This window comes from Oncorhynchus mykiss, chromosome 16 (assembly GCF_013265735.2).
Source record: "Oncorhynchus mykiss isolate Arlee chromosome 16, USDA_OmykA_1.1, whole genome shotgun sequence".
Classification (NCBI taxonomy): Eukaryota; Metazoa; Chordata; class Actinopteri; order Salmoniformes; family Salmonidae; genus Oncorhynchus; species Oncorhynchus mykiss.
Genome location: NC_048580.1, coordinates 52,790,080 through 52,807,209, shown reverse-complemented (window position 1 = coordinate 52,807,209; position 17,130 = coordinate 52,790,080). Strand labels below are relative to the sequence as shown.

General features: G+C 42.0%; 2 protein-coding genes across 11 annotated transcripts in view; one reads left to right on the top strand and one right to left on the bottom strand.

The window, feature by feature from the left end:
* The window catches only part of LOC110491094 (plasma membrane calcium-transporting ATPase 3-like), a 32,869-nt gene extending 30,084 nt beyond the window's left edge, over nucleotides 1–2,785 (top strand). For 4 of the 6 annotated variants that reach the window (XM_036947220.1, XM_036947221.1, XM_036947219.1 and 1 more), the window contains one exon: nucleotides 1,542–2,785. In XM_036947220.1, coding sequence (XP_036803115.1) covers nucleotides 1,542–1,973 — 432 coding nt within the window. In that variant the 3' untranslated portion in view covers nucleotides 1,974–2,785. The remainder of the gene's footprint in view (nucleotides 1–1,541) is intronic. The other 2 variants (XM_036947222.1, XM_036947223.1) reach the window with 1 other exon arrangement.
* On the bottom strand, nucleotides 2,683–14,119 carry LOC110492260 (bile acid receptor). Of its 5 annotated transcripts, none has more exons than XM_021566433.2 (12): nucleotides 14,012–14,091; nucleotides 10,779–10,848; nucleotides 10,491–10,632; nucleotides 8,520–8,888; nucleotides 8,185–8,325; nucleotides 7,752–7,882; nucleotides 6,737–6,835; nucleotides 6,522–6,621; nucleotides 5,961–6,077; nucleotides 4,840–4,932; nucleotides 4,358–4,471; nucleotides 2,683–4,142 (listed from the first exon to the last, which is right to left on the bottom strand). In XM_021566433.2, exons 3-12 carry the CDS (start codon nucleotides 10,585–10,587, stop codon nucleotides 3,928–3,930), a joined length of 1,476 nt encoding a protein of 491 aa, XP_021422108.2. In that variant the 5' UTR covers nucleotides 10,588–10,632; nucleotides 10,779–10,848; nucleotides 14,012–14,091; the 3' UTR covers nucleotides 2,683–3,927. The 5 variants fall into 5 exon arrangements, with proteins under 5 accessions (XP_021422108.2, XP_021422103.2, XP_021422104.2 ...); XM_021566428.2 differs by having other exon boundaries at nucleotides 2,683–4,145; nucleotides 14,012–14,090; XM_021566434.2 differs by having other exon boundaries at nucleotides 4,003–4,222.
* Nucleotides 14,120–17,130: the final 3,011 nt, after the last annotated feature.

Genomic DNA, 17,130 nt, shown 5'->3' with positions numbered 1-17,130 from the left:
GAGCCCTCCGTGGAAAGGGTTCTACTTGGACCTAAAAGGGTTCTACCTGGAACCAAAATGGGTTATTCAAAGGGTTCTCCTATGAGGACAGCCAAAGAACCCTTTCAGGTTCTAGATAGCAATGTTTTTTCTAAGAGTGTAAGTTGTGGCTGGACACAGAAAAACTGGTGGTATATCATACATGTTTCACATGCTTATTATGTGACTATGAGGAACAGTTTTGATACATTTGTTCTGACATTGGAGGTAAAGGTTTGTTGTACAACACTTGCAATTCCAGTGTGGTGACTATTGTGCCTTATGAAATACAACCATTGTCTACTATATTGACATGTTTGTACTGATCTGGTTGACTGTATTAATGTCCTTAAATCTAAAAACACCCGACTTGAGATATACCCAAAACAACTTACAAAGCACATGTTCAAGATATTCAATAGAAAGGTACAATTCACTCACAACAATTATTTAAAAAAGTTGAACTGATTAATTCACATACACTGTTATTACTGTGGCTGGTCTGTATTGTGGATGATTTTCCCTTTGATTTACTGGTGGCAAGCAGCATTATGGCTCATTGGACATTGCAACAGTCAGTAGATACAGTAGCTCATCCAACTGCGCCCATAAGCATTTTCTTCTGCATCAAGACAATCTCATGCACGACCACATTGAATGTGTTTTTTTTTTGTACAGCATGGCAGTAAACGAGGCTCTCACATGATCAGCCTGTCAGCATGTCAGTGGTTGTTTGGTTTGCAAACTGGTCTCAATCCCATGCTCTGTGTTCTAGTTGTTTCACCTGTACGTTTTATAGCTCTGTACAAAAAGGTTTCTATATTTGTGTGTGCGCGTGTGCGTGTGCGTGTGTCAGACAAGGTTGTACATCCATCAATGAGTATTTGATACATTTAAAATGTCTTATATTGAACTGACAACAGCAACTTTGATCTTTCATTATTTAAGTTACCTTTTCATTTGTTTTACTTCCCCTAAATTGCTTTAAAGTTACAGAGTATTCCCAGACGGACATGTACATATTGTACAAATACAGTAGGATTAATCCGGTCAGTGAGGCATTTCAATTCATAGGTAATTGATTGCCTTTAAAGAGACTGTACAGAAATGTTGCCTCTGGGCATGCTCCTGAACAAAAGGGATTCCATAAATCAGGGTTTCCCAAACTCGGTCCTGGGGGGAGGGTCCTGGGGGGAGGGACCGAGTTTTGCCCTAAATGGACAAAAATAATATCTAGGAATTACCTCAATGGACAGAAAGAAGCACACCTGCCCACACCCAGGCAAACCTACAACAATAAAACTTTTGACTAAGAATTTAACTAACATTAAGTGGAATTTTCAGAAGAATCAAAAGTTGTATCTTTTCATAACAACTTTTTCAGGTAAGTTTAGTCAGATACATCTGCCACTGTGACGCTTTTTAAATACTAAATCTCTCTCCACTTGTTTGTCCCATCTATTCCCTTTTCCGTTCCGCATTTTCCCCCTTGTATGACCATTATTATACCAAACTCAACATAGATCCAAGTGGTGAAAGCATTCCGTAGTCCACTTTATGATGGCATTGAGAAGCCGGAATCCAAGAACTCCATCCACGACTTCATGGCACACCCGGAATTTCTCATCAATGACTCGGTCCACAACATCCCCTTGATTGACGAGACAGACATTGAAACCGAAGAATCAGAGCGCTCAGACTGCAACAACGTTCGCCTGGCTCTTCGCCAAGCTCCTCCCCTTGCCAAGCCCCCTCAGCCACCCTCTCGCCACCGCTCTGCCTCCCGCCCTGCCCCCTACCGCCAGCAGAGCCTCCCCGTTACACTCAACTGCAACAACAACGCCACTGCTGCTGCTGAGAACGGAGATCATCTGACCCCAAAAGATGCAAGACTACCAGCTGCTTCTCTCTGCCGCCCCGCCAGCCCATTGCACAACGTGGAGACCTGTTTATAACTACGATCTGGGGACATGGTTGATAAGAAGGGAGAGGAAACACCAATGACTTTGATGGACATGGATGTAACCCAACAAAGAGGGAATGAAGATGAACTGGACACGGAAAGAGAAAGTATTACCTGGAAATGACATTGTATAGACCAATGGTTTTATGGATTGTTTCATTGCCCGACCTTTCCCCCCACAGCCACTGCTTTTAGCCTCACTCTCTGCTTCAAAGCACTCTCAAATCCTCTCAAAAAGCTCCACAGTCCAACGATGCTAACCCCACCAGACTCTGATAAAGACACTTTTGAAATGTATATCTAGGCACGCAATAGAGGAGTGATTGGTGTAGTAGAGACAAGAATGAACTGGAATTGATTATTTTCCTTTTGGTTGAAATGATGAAAGACTCAATGGAAAGTGGAATGGGGTTAATTCATTCGGCTTTTTAAAAATATTATTGTCCAAATTATTACTGTTGTTATTACTACTGCAATTACTACTACAATTATTATATTCCAGTTAATGACGCTTCATTGATTAGCTTTATCTATCCATGTATGTATGTATGATGTATGTTTGTATGTATTGTTTGTTTGCTTAACTGCTGTATTTGTCTCCTTGTGTTTCTGTTTTTATATACTCCTTCTGGTCATGTCCTTCTTTTCCTTTTCTGTGTTTACATGTGTTGTGTATGTCTTGAAAAAGAAAAAAAGAAATATAACTATAGAAATACATTTATAAACACATACAACAACTTCAAAACACAAAAAGGTAACAATATAGTACATCTGCTATTAAAACAAAGTCACAAATTAAAAGTAGTACTCATGGTTTTGGTTCTTCTCTTCATGTAGATATGTCTTGAATTAAGTTATTCATTTGGACACTACCATGAACAGAGGGGACAACTTAACTGAGTATTCAAAATATTTTAAGTTGCGCATAAAGATTAAAGGAATTTATTTAAGTGATTATTTTATTAATCCCTGTTCATTCTCTTTACTTTTGTTTTTCATAACACAAAATGAAAAGGAAATGATTACTTTATGCACTTTAGAATCTATCAAACAACATCAGTGTGTATGTTTTATGCATTTCTACTCGACTATGCTTTACTGCTGTCAACTGTGATCAGTAGTGACAGCTTTTTCACAGGGGCACAGATAGATATCAGAACAATATCCATTGAATACATCTTTACCTTTACGCTTCACCTACGCTTCTACACTACATCGTTTTAAGAACATTTTAGTTTTTTGAATGTTGCAAATAGGATGTCTCCCAGCTTTGTGGAGCACTTATTAAAGCCGTCTGAAAGTTTATATTTCAGCAACCATGAGAAATAATTCCTTATATCACAGTGTATGTTTGTAGGGAGTGATGTGGTTACAATAGAAGTTGGACAACTGAGGTATCTGTACGGTGTATTAACATTTTTTCTGATGTGAGCCACAATTGATACCAATGCTGTTTTGCACTAGTCTGCCAAGCTACTACTGTCAACCCGAAACATCCCAGGTAAGTGTAAAATCATAAACATTTATATTTGAACAAACTTCCTCTTTAAACTCCAAGAGAACACTGTGTAACAGACCTACCAGAGCACTGTGTGGCAGTATAATGACCAGGTGGTTGATTCCACTTCACCATGAAAACAACACAAATAGGATGACTGCCAAGGTATGATAAAATACTTTTTTAATACCTTAATCTGTGCTCTCCATATAACAAAACTCACTTTGGTTTAACACCGGTCGGTGATTCAAACTTTACAGTAGAAACCAATCACTTAGAAGAATGGTATTGGTATTTTTCCTTATTAACATAACATAGTGTTACCTTAAATTGTTTGGTACAAACTTGATAAATCATTGAACATTAAGCAAAATGTAGATTATTTAAACCATTTGTTTGTGTCTCTGTCTCTCTGTTCTATCTCTGTTCTTCGTACTCAGTGTCTGTCTCAAGGCTGACTGTCCCAGAGCTGCTGTCGGAGCAGGGTGAGGTGGTTGTGTCGTAGCGTGCGCAGTTCTGTGAGTCTCCCCAGCAGGCGAGCGAAGCGCTGGGCTCCCTGAGGGCCCTGGGCTCCATACCGGGCTCCGCACACCCTGGACAGCAGCTCCATGGTCAGCTCCTGTAAGCTCTCCACACACACCACCGCCCGCAGCGACGCTTCGTCTGCTAACAGAGCCAGATGACAGAACGACATAGAGTTGGTCGTCACTATCTGGCCAAGCTAGAGGAGATGTTCAGACACGCTTGGAGGAAAATGATAAGTCAATAAAGAGTGTGTCTTTATCAACTAAACATCTTGTGTAATAGTATTTAAAATAAATTAACAAATACATTTAGCCTTTCATACAGTAGTGTGTCAGGCATAGAGAGCCAGTCACCTGAGCATAGCAGTGCTGTAGCAGTGAGCAGGGCATATTCAGCCTCCGTCACCCCCAATGCAGCCATGCTGTGGAAGAAGTTGAGCACCGGTCCTAGCAAGTCCTCATTGACTCCTGCACAAAGATGCATGGAAACAGTACAAAACCCAATTTCCCTTATTTTTCACTGTACGCTTGCTTCATTTTAATATCTTTAAAGGGATAGTTCACTATTTTGAAGTTTTAGCATATTTTCGACACACCTGGGGTGTTGTGGTTTCATGCAAACAGTTTTTAGTTTTTTTGCCTGTTATTTATCAAAGTCCAGATTCTCGGACTAGGATTTTTAAAGTCTGTAACAATACTAGTGGAAAATAAGATAACATGTCAAATAAACTATCCCTTTAACTTGAACCTCTCTTCAAATAGTACTGTAAATAAAGCTCATAAGATGGGATACTATGGTGGTGAGTACACTATTTAGATAGGACAGTGTGCCTTACCTGAATTTACAGGGCCGGTCCCACTATGAATGTTTTCCTTGGACTCTAAGGTTTTCAGCCAATGATGAGTTGAGATGTTGAAAGGTTGTAGTGCTTGTAAAATAAAATAAAACAATGAGCTCTCTGGCATAATCGGCCCGGTTCCATTTCCTTCCCTAGCTCCTACCTTTTCAGTACACAGTAAATCAAGGAGAGTTGGAATCATAGTGTTCACTGGAGTTATCTTAACCCTCAACAGAGTGATTTGGCTCCCTGGAGTGATAACTGGTGTTCATTTGGATGTGTACTTTTAACTTCCTTAAGAGTAACCAGAGAGATGGATTGATATCTATGGAGGATCCACAGCCCCCTTACATTGCTTTGGAGTACAGTGCAAGAAGTGCTTTATTCACTGTGTTAAAGTTTTAACTCTCACAGGGGGGGGATTTTTTGAATTATTTGTTTCAATATCTGTGTTTTCGCATGTACTTTGATTGTTATTGATCTTATGCTACACAAAGATATATAACTTACATTTTTCTAAACAAATCTAATCCGTAAGAGGTTACTGAGATGGTTATTCCAGTTTAGGTGATCTAGGTGTTCTCAATATACTCAGTCTTTACTCTGATAATCATTCTGAATGCAGGTTGCGGGTGATGAAAATATCAAATTGTTGGATAGCCTCGCTAGAGATCACTAGACATCACTTAGCAAGCCAGCATTACGTAATCATTTACTCAAAAGGCACACTGGGAAATATGCAAATAAGGCTTTACACCCTACAGTAAAAGGTAGTGAACTGCTAGAGTAATGTACTCTGATGGAGTTGATTGTTAATTTAAAACACATACAAGTGTGAAATGGCATGTAGTTACATTTAATCAACTCTGAGAGTTTAATGTGATTGGATATGTACTCTATTTAGTGTATATGTTCAAAAAAAATTGTAATCTACCCCATGACCAGGTTGGTTTTAACAAAAAATGTGGTTGGACCCATTAACCCCCAAATGGTGTTGAATGTGACCCCATGGGAGTTAAATGAACTCTTGTAATTGTACTGTGTAGCGTGCTGAAATGGAGCCAGGACAAATGAGTCAGACACCCACAAGCCTCATGTTGGTGTGGTGGTGTCAATACCTGGGCTAGAGGCTGCTGGGTTCTGGGTGAACTGCTGAGCTGATAGCAGAAACATGACTTCCACAGATGAACTAGAGAGGAGGGTGGTCTGGTCCGAGCAGTCCAAGAGCTCAAAGCCTACATAGACACCAGACACTAGATTAGTTTACACGACAGGAGGTATCAGAGTGGCCTCAGAGAGAGAAACAGGGCTGTTTTTATTTTTTATTTATTTAATTGGGCCAGTCAGTTATGAACAAATTCTTATTTACAATGACGGCCTACCTCGGCCAAACCCTAACAACGCTGGTCAAATTGTGCACCGCCCTATGGGACTCCTAATCACTGCCGGTTGTGACACAGCCTGGAATTGAACCAGGGTCTGTAGTGACGACTCTAGCACTGAGCTGCAGTGCCTTAGACCGCCACGCCACTCGGGAACCCTTTTCATTTTGGTTTTGATATGAAAACATATGGTAGGTGAAAGCAACATGGTGTAAGCTTAGCAGGTATATGCTTTCCATATCACTGCAGAAACAAGAAAGGAGAGAAAGCTTATGTATGAGGTGTGGCCCAACTCACCAGGTACACTCTTGGCGAACTGCAGCAGCCTCTGAGAGGGAGGGCATGCCATGTCTGTTAGTCTGTCTCCACCTACCTCCGTACAAGTCCACTCAAACACCTGCAGAAAAAAACTGCCTGAATAAGCTCTGAATGAGATTAGTAGAAAAATTACAACATATCTTTAAAATCTCAATCCACAGACAACAGAATTACTATTCTTATCAGCGACCCACCCTACAGTGTGTAGTGTCCTGCGCACTGTACTGCCGATGAGCCTCCACCATCCTGTCCAGCACATGCTTCTGTTCTACTGACAAATTTGCAGACACTACCTGTTACAGGAAAAAAATCATTACAAACAGATAATTTGATGGCTGAGTGAAATTACAACACACGGGGCACAGACGTCAGTTCAACGTCTAGTTTTGATTTACATTTGGATGAGTTGTAAAAAAAAATACGTCACCTTGTCATTGGATTTAGGAAATTCCCTTACGCTGAGGAACTTTGGCAAATCCAATCTGGGGCGTATACATTATGCCGAGTCTGTTGCAAAACGTTTCTTAAACAGAAGCAAAAGGAACGAAACGGAGAGGGACCTACCTGAATTGTCTAATATAAACTCTTGTTTTGCTCTATTGGCTTCTGTTGGGTTCTTAACGGTAAACTGTTTCCGTAATAAATAAGCCCCAGTTTTCCACGCTGATTTATCATCATCACATTGAATGTTTTGGTTGAAATTAAGAAAAAACAACGTTGATTCAACCATTGTTTGTCCAGTGGGACCATTCTGACACAGACTTGGAGTATAAGCAGCGTCGTATTACAGGGCACCCCAATTAGAAATCAGTCAAAAGTGTTACAGGTTGCTGGTCCATCCTACTATTAAGAGGCCATTCCAAAGACCTATGCAATGTTAAAATAAATTGATCTGGGACATCCCCCTGACGGTCCCAGAACTTAAACAGGAAATCTAAGAAAGTGATCTGGGAGAGGGCCACCTTTGAACAAAAGTAAGGAACAGATCTGTGGTTCTCCATTGATACAATCCATCTGACAAGATGATCATCCAAAGGTCTGTAACTATTCTAGGCCCTTCGAATATTTGATCTTGGGGTATCTTTCAAAAAGTGTCAAGCTACAATGTCCTTGCCGTTCAGAATATCCAAGAAATGTAGCACAATGGCGAAAGGTCAGAAAACTAGATGAGAAGGTTTGAATGTAGGAGGAAAAGAGAAAGTGATGTACCTGTCCTGATAGCCTGCTGGTGGAGCTGACTCTCCTGCTCCCCATGTTCTCCTCCTCCTCAGGCCCTCCTCCTCTGTGTTTGGTCCCCTTCCTCAGCCTCTTGGACTGGCACTGCACCTCCGTCAGCAGACCTGGCAACACAATTGCCTCTGTCAGACTCACATAGGCAAATATATTTTATTTACTTATTGTTTATTTACACAAGGGTATTGAGATCATACACATTTTTCCAAGGGATCCCTGTACAAGGTATTTTGGTTGTCTTCGCAATTAAATTATGTCCGCCTGGCTATAAATTGGAGATATGAAGATTCAAGATTCAAGATCTTATTGTTAGCTTATTCTGCCTCTCTTCAAATGATTGACATTGCTTTCAGCTAAATACAGTTTCAAATATCCCTACAGCCTTTTTGATATGGTATGTTCCCCTCACATTCAGCCAGCATGCCCACAGCACGACATTTCTGCAGGCGGCAGTCCTGGCACTTTCTCCGCATGTACATGTCCATCTCACAGCCTCCGCCACTTTTACACCGGTACACTGCTTTCTTCGTCACACTCCTTCGGAAGAAACCTGAAACACAGGAGTATCACCACCTCTAGTTGGGGTCCATTTCAATTCAAGTCAATCCAGATAAAGACGTTTTTTCATTTAAATTCAAACCCCATATTCAGACAGATACCGGAAGTGACGGGCTCTATGATAAACTTTCCGGTTGACCACCCAAATGTTGTTGTAAACATTGACGAAAACACTGCCTCCCCTACCTTTGCAGCCTTCACAGGTGAGGGCGTTGTAGTGGTAGCCAGAGGCTTTGTCCCCACACACCACACACAGCTCATCCTGGCCCCTCACCCTTCCTCCTGGACCCAGCCTGGTCCTCTTTACCAGGGACAAACCTCCCCCACCTCGCCCCTTCCCCAGGCTTCCACACTGGGGCTCCGGGCTGGGCTCACAGGGAGTCTCCAGGCAGTGGGGGCTGTAGGCGTGGGTGGAAGGTGGGTGGAAGGGCTGGGAGGACGTCGGTCCGTAGACAGAGAACTGCACATTGATGGGGCTGTACTGCTGCTGGCTGAAGGCTAGGCCCTGTAGGTCTGGCTCCTGGAAAGGGTAGCCCAAAGGGTCCCCCAGCACATCTGTGTGATGAGGAAATGACACAAAATAAATGGATTTGGTGCTTTCATCCTGAACCCACCGGTTAAGTTTAAGTGCCCCACAGGGGCACTTAAACTTGAAACCAGTCACACTGGTTTCAAGTCAAAGTGCATCACAAGAATGTGATCGTTGTCCACCATCTTACGGGATTCATGCATGACTTAATGTATTTTATTGGTCCTATGGGACTTAATAAAACAACGTCAGAGCGAGACCTTGTGAACCAGTTTGGACTGTGGAAACAGGATGCAGCTGAGAGGTTACAGGGGCATTTTACCATTTACATATTTTTATAGAGTTTTATTCAGTATTTTATTGCCGCGTAGATCGGTGTCTGATGATGTCTTATGAGCGTAGCGGGGGGAGGGGCGGTGGAGTTGTGAAGCATTTAGCAAATTCAAGTCCCGTCTCCACAGAGGGAACATGTGTCACCACTGGTCACAGATCAGCCCTAAATCAGTCACTCTGATCAGAAGGATCCACTTCCATAAGTTGAGTCTCTTAGCGTTTTATTAGTTCAGATAAGAACTTAAATAATGAGAGGTTATTTCTTTTAAGCACAAAAAAAATGGAATGATTAATGTCCATCCCTTCTCAAAATGCATCAATACTACTGGATGTATAAGTTACATTGTACTCAGGTGCACATCAAGTGTCTTCATACCATATCAGCCTGGATATTCATCCATAGCTATGAGCTCTTATAAGATGTCCTGACATGTACTGAACACCACAGTGACCTCTAGAATCCAACCTATGACCCTTCCTTTCTGAACAACAACACTCACCCTATCCTCAGCCACAACCCGCCTCACCCCTTCTCTTTTAGAACCATGACTCTCTCTATTTTTCCTCCCCTCTATCCTTCTCTCTCTCTTTGTCTTCATCACCACTTTCCTCACGCATCCCGTCTTTCCTCTACGTCTCACAGATGTTTCCTGTCCTGGCGAGGATGGAGGCCAGTATTGAGTATGTGCTTGCGTGACAACGCTGTGGTGATCTCTGTTTGTAAACCGTTTCAGCACTATGTAAACACCCAGGCCTCCCTCCCTCTGTCCCACGCACACTAACGCTACCCCCCATTATTTAGCCATATCATATCCACCCCTCAGCCAGGAGAGGAGAGGACCACAATGTGAAGAAGCCACATAATTAGGGTTAGGTCACAACACTCCACTGCAACCATTATAAATAGGCCCTAGTTCCAATGCAAATTCTTTGTTAGCTAACATCCTGTGTACTGGAAATGTGGCAGGCTATCCTGTAAGTATTTTCCATTCAGATTTATTTAATAAAAACAGTTGTTTCTAAATGTATAAGGTTACCCCAGACTTTATGTCTTCTTGCAAGTCTCCCCCTCTAATCTACAGGCCTATGGCACTACAAATGATGATAACAGAAAATGATAACAGCATAAACATATAATATAAATGAAATATAAATGTATAATCATGACATTTTGATTTGATTAGGTCATCACCACACAATTACAAAGTATACATTGTGTTTGGATAAGCACACCATCAAATCGGACTAGATTGCTTTAGTATAATTGCAGAGTCCAGATAAAAAGAGTCCCTCACCGTAGTACTGCAGAGGCTCGGTGATGCCATACCCATCAGAGGCAGAGAGGTAACCACCGGCAGACATGGTCATCTCCGACTCACTCCACTCTCTCATCTGGACAGCTGATCCACAGTCAGTCTCTGGGAACACCCGCTTAATCTATCAACACACATACGGGGAACCACACACCTGAGGAATCTGCAACTCTCCAAACATTTCTTTATATCAATGCTTGACGACAGGTCTCCTCAGTCTCCTAGCTGTGATATCATTGCCTATTTTAAGCTGCGCTCTGAGATGCAAACCTAAAGGTTACTGTTGTCCACAGTGAAGGCGTGCAGCTGAAGTCTGTGGCAGTGCGATGGATCTCTGCTCCTTTGGGAGGCATCAGGGGGAGACGAGGGACAGAGAGGAGAGTGTGAGAAGAAGAGAGAGATTGGACTCAAGTCCAAACAGCTGTCCTGGCTTGGAGTTCAGAGGAAAGAGAGAGGTCCTGTCATATGGGGGCCTGTCCCTGGTGGGGAGCTTAGGTTTGGCATGGGTGGATGGATCCCACCCCACCACGGACCAGGAGTTCACAGAGTGGGATCAATGAGTTAGCTGGAGCTGGCAACTCACCCCAATCTTGTCTCTGTACCAACATAACTGGACATGACCAGTGGTCAGTCTTTATAATATTTATTATTTTTTCCAGAAAGATCTTGATACCTTTAATACTCTTCCCCATCTACACCATATACTATTAGTATGCTGTAGTTACTCTTCCTGGGTAAGTAGTGTGTGTGTGGGTGTGCATGCACAGCCGTTTGCATGCTTGTTGTACGTGTGTGCATGTGAACACAATAGTGTGTATGTGTTCATGTGAATGACTGAGTGTGTTGTGTATGTGTCTGAGAGTAAATGTACGTGGATATGTGTGTACATGTGTATGTGTGTGTGTTGTAAGAGTGTATGTGAAAGCTCATCTTTGCGGCCCCCAGGGAGTGTTTACTCGGATTCTGTTTGCTCTGTTTGTGTTGCAGTTAATATTTGACACTAGTCAGGTTTTGAGTTTAGGAAACTCGCCCCCCCCCCTCCAAAGTTGACTGGGTCATGTCGAGCCCTGACGAAAGAGAGAAGACCCTAGATTTGCCCTAACCTCTCCCTGATGGGGTTTGACATGTAGCATGATTCTAGCAAACTAATGGTGTCCTTCCCACCCTGACCCCATTCCTCAACTGTCAAATTACACTGGCCTGTCTGTGAACCAAGCCGACCAACGAGCAGCATTTCATTCAATGATCTACCCCACGTGCTGAGCGTCTGTGCTGAGCAAGCAGTGCAAAGGAGAAGGTACACCGTAGGTAGGATGCATTTACAGTATGCACACATGCATAACATTGAGTATTAACAGTGATAATAGTTATGGTGACTATTTAGTTATGCTTCACTAATTCATGATCGTGCATGCAGTCCTCTGTTCATCTCTAATGGGCCATTCCAAGCCAGGAAGGCCCACAAATATTTAAAACCCTTTTAAGACCAATGCATGCCTCTTGTAAGACAGTATGATCCCTGAACCGCAGATGATACAGACAACATCTTGGTGTCATTATCCTCTTTATAACTTTATAATGTGCTCTAAAATATGGAGTATGTCTAGATTCTGAAATAAAATCACATTGATTTATTAATCATAAAAAAATATGAATATGAATATCTCAAAGCACCCTTTTCGATTTAGCCAATTTTTTGGACATATTGTTTGGAACAACATAGTCTTGAAACACTTCACATTTCCAGAGTGGTGCTCTGCTACCTTTGAAGCAAACAAAGCAACCTCAAATTAACATTGTGTCGTCTTTGGATCCAACTAATCTCACTCCATCTGGTACCTAGGCACAACTGACTAGCTAAGGTCCCCGATTGAAAGAAATCCCAAATACCCTAATGTCATTATTACATTTGTTTGAATTTCTTTGTCATTGTACAATTACCTTAACAAATCCCAGGAGAGGCTTCTGTTGTCATATTCCCCTGTCACGTGTACTGTTGCATTAGTCATGTCTTCACAAAGCTTGCTACCCCTTATACTGTACCCTCCAAGAGAGTGAGAGAGCATGATAACGGAGGGAACGCATACACTACAGTGGATGTGGCTGCGCATTCATTCATTTCCCTCTTCATAATGAGTGATGGGGACAATTTCTTGGAGTGTATACATGTGGCCATGGATCTTCTAGTGTGGCCCAGTTGTCACTGTTGGACAAGGGCCTGAGCATGTACATCCCCAAGGGAATCATTCTGGAGGAGGAGGGTAAGGGTGGGATAAACACATGACCCTTGATTCACTCAACGTTTGGACTGAAGGCTGTAAGCACACAATAAATATCTCTCTTTCTCTAAACCTCTAGTACGTCTTCCCAGCTTGGCTCTTTATCACTGCACACTGTTTGCTGGTAGCCTGACTCAGATAGCACAGTGTTTACTGATTTAAACAGGAAACTGACGCTTAGATTAGAGTGGCCTTGCAGGGAGGGCCAGGGGATGGATTTGTGGTTAAAGTCCAGTGCTAAAATAGATCACATGATTTGTAAATACTTGTAAATACTCTAAATGTTACTACAGTTAATGCGAATTGACTAGACCGTTGTTGTGAAATGTCAAAAGGAACATAAATGCTTGCTTAGTACATCACATTTTCACCTCTTGAAGTTATCGCCCTAACTAGATCCAAACAGTTTATAATCTGTTTTAGAAATACATTCTAGGAACGCAAAGCGAGGCGGCCATCTCTGTCGGCGCCGGAACTCTGAACATACTGAACATACTAACATAATATACACAATGAAAGTCTTTGATTTCAGCTTATCTGTTGTTGCTTTAGAACGCTTGAGCATAGTACAAATGCAGTTTTCAGAAAATGTTTCTCTCTCAAATGGATTCCATAGAATCAAGATTTTTGTTTTTCCCCCTTACTGTACTGTAGATGCAAGCCTACCAACTTAATTTTCCTTATCCATTACTTGTTTGTAACAGCAGGTCTTAAAAACATTTACAAACGAGTTAGGATACTGTTGTCATGACTAAACGGACACAGAGTCAAGTCAAAACACTGGCTCGGCATTGTGGCAAAAATATTTGTAAAAGTCCAAGTGTAACCACCAAACCTCTCGAACCTATCCAATGTCAGTTCCTTAATGCGTGCATCAATAATGTATTTTTTTAAATTAAGACTTAGTTGGAGTAAATTACCCTTCCAAAGCACACTGTTAAAACTTCTTAAATCTCTTTGTAAGTCTGTAAGATAAGATGCACTATGGCACCTTGGCACTTCATCTATCAGGTAGCAGGTTACTCAGGAGAAGTAGGACAGCTAAGCCTCTTCACATCAACAAGACAACTTCACAGCAACAATCAACAAGGAACATGATAGTAAAACTACGGTTTTCAAATACACAGTCCATAGTAGAGTTTGAATAACGGATCAAATTGAAATAAAATTATAAATATACTCTTCATCGAGTAAAATGTATTAAAAAGAGTGATATGAGCTCACCAGTGGTGGTCTTCTCCTCGTGTGCTGACTTCTGATAGCCTCCTGATTTTTCCTCCCCTTACATTTGTAATGTTGACTGCAGTTCAGCCTCTACACTTGCCAAACACGCACTCGTACACAATCACAATCACGCACCCGCGCGCGTGCCCACACACACACACACACACACACACACACACACACACACACACACACACACACACACACACACACACACACACACACACACACACACACACACACACACACACACACACACACACACACACACACACACACACACACACACACACACACACACACACACAAACTTTCTCTCTCAATCAAGAGACAGTCACTCATTCATGCACATTACCTTGCTTAGGACCCAATATCAGAAACATTGTATGAGGTGGATAAGGATTTTAGATACCATGGATGTCTTTCAAGAAGACAAGGGGCACTCAAAGTAGATTCACTTTCCTGAGAAAATGCACACCTTGCTTTGGCCTACTCCATAAGGTTAAATCTTAAACAATAGTTGATACATCCCTCAATGAATTGCATTATGTTAAACTAGAGAGCATAGAGGGATATATAGGAAGTATGCGGAGCGAAGGGGAATGTGTGTGTGATGGTGTGGGCTCTGGCCCTGCAGTGAGAGAGAGCAGGCTCATTAAGACATTCCCAGTATTGTGTGTTTATAAACAGCCTCTTGTTCGTCCCAGTGATGGATGATGGCCCACTATCACTGGCTCTTCCTGCTGCCCTCTGTAAGAAGCCCTGGGACTGCCTAGGAACACAACCTCTTTGCCACTGTTTCACAACCGACTACAACTACATGCACGCACACACTCCTACTCCCTCACTGTCACTGCATGAGATCAGCCCCCCACACAGTTCATCTCCTTTTAGAACCCATCGTGATAGTTTTGTTCTGACCTTTCCTCCCTCGCTGGGTGGGCCCTCAATGTCACTTATATGTGTGTACGTGTGTGAGGGAGAACGTGTATGTGTGCGTGTGTGAGAGGAGGGTTTCTCAGGGTCAGAATTCCATAACTAGTTTTTTTCAATAACAGGACAGTAATAACAATAACTGCACTAATAAAGAGAAACAACATGGCTGTGTCTTCCAGGAACATTAGAGTCAGTGACAGATCTACCAGGGTCCCGGTCTACCAGAGTGTGGAGTGGAAAGGTCAGAGGTCAGCTTGACCTCCACATGACATGATAAATTAAGGTTGAGTGTACACGGGGTAAAGTCAAGGTTACAGTTGGGTAAAATGGTGAAATACATGTTACTATTGAAATACAAGATAGTATTTAAAGGGTGCTGCATTGCATCTATTTCTAGATGTTTGATTATGAATGTCTTAAAAATATACTTTATTTTAGTTTTTACAATCAACAGTAAAATTTACAACGTACATTTTTTTGGTTGTCATAAAAGGACAAGTAAAATCCACACACACACACACACACACACATATACATACACACACATATACACATACACATATATATATATATATATATACACACAGTGGGGCAAAATATATACAGTATATATATATATTTATATATATACAGTGGGGCAAAAAAAGTATTTAGTCAGCCACCAATTGTGCAAGTTCACCCACTTAAAAAGATGAGAGAGGCCTGAGAGAGGCCTGTAATTTTCATCATAGGTACACTTGAACTATGACAGACAAAATGATTTGAAAAAATCCTGAAAATCACATTGTAGGATTTTTTATGAATTTATTTGCAAATTATGGTGGAAAATAAGTATTTGGTCAATAACAAAAGTTTCTCAATACTTTGTTATATACCCTTTGTTGGCAATGACAGGGGTCAAACGTTTTTTGTAAGTCTTCACAAGGTTCACACACACTGTTGCTGGTATTTTGGCCCATTCCTCCATCCAGATCTCCTCTAGAGCAGTGATGTTTTGGGGCTGTTGCTGGGCAACATGGACTTTCAACTCCCTCCAAAGATTTTCTATGGGGTTGAGATCTGGAGACTGGCTAGGCCACTCCAGGACCTTGAAATGCTTCTTACGAAGCCACTCCTTCGTTACCCGGGCGGTGTGTTTGGGATCATTGTCATGCTGAAAGACCCAGCCACGTTTAATCTTCAATGCCCTTGCTGATGGAAGGAGGTTTTCACTCAAAATCTCACGATACATGGCCCCATTCATTCTTTCCTTTACACGGATCAGTCGTCCTGGTCCCTTTGCAGAAAAACAACCCCAAAGCATGATGTTTCCACCCCCATGCTTCACAGTGGGTATGGTGATGCAACTCAGCATTCTTTGTCCTCCAAACACGACGAGTTGAGTTTTTACCAAAAAGTTATATTTTGGTTTAATCTGACCATATGACATTCTAGCAAACTTCAGACAGGCATGGACATGTACTGGCTTAAGCAGGGGAACACGTCTGGCACTGCAGGATTTGAGTCCCTGGCGGCGTAGTGTGTTACTGATGGTAGGCTTTGTTACTTTGGTCCCAGCTCTCTGCAGATCATTCACTAGGTCCCCCCGTGTGGTTCTGGGATTTTTGCTCAGCGTTCTTGTGATCATTTTGACCCCACGGGGTGAGATCTTGCGTGGAGCCCCAGATCGAGGGAGATTATCAGTGGTCTTGTATGTCTTCTATTTCCGAATAATTGCTCCCACAGTTGATTTCTTCAAACCAAGCTGCTTACCTATTGCAGATTCAGTCTTCCCAGCCTGGTGCAGGTCTACAATTTTGTTTCTGGGGTCCTTTGACAGCTCTTTGGTCTTGGCCATAGTGGAGTTTGGAGTGTGACTGTTTGAGGTTGTGGACAGGTGTCTTTTATACTGATAACAAGTTCAAACAGGTGCCATTAATACAGGTAATTAGTGGAGGACAGATGAGCCTCTTAAAGAAGAAGTTACAGGTCTGTGAGAGCATGAAATCTTGCTTGTTTGTAGGTGACCAAATACTTATTTTCCACCATAATTTGCAAATAAATTCATAAAAAATCCTACAATGTGATTTTCTGGATTTTTTTTCTTCTCATTTTGTCATAGTTGAAGTGTACCTATGATGAAAATTACAGGCCTCTCTCATCTTTTTAAGTGGGAGAACTTGCACAATTGGTGGCTGACTAAA

Excerpts from the sequence above, each read along its gene's own strand:
- LOC110492260 (XM_021566429.2), bottom strand. The coding sequence starts at position 10,587 with ATGAGAGAGTGGAGTGAGTCGGAGATGACCATGTCTGCCGGTGGTTAC. Across the intron at positions 6,078-6,521 it reads GTTCGCCAAGAGTGTACCTG|GCTTTGAGCTCTTGGACTGC; the intron begins GTGAGTTGGGCC and ends GTGTCTATGTAG. Across the intron at positions 4,146-4,357 it reads TACAGCACTGCTATGCTCAG|CAGACGAAGCGTCGCTGCGG; the intron begins GTGACTGGCTCT and ends TGGCTCTGTTAG.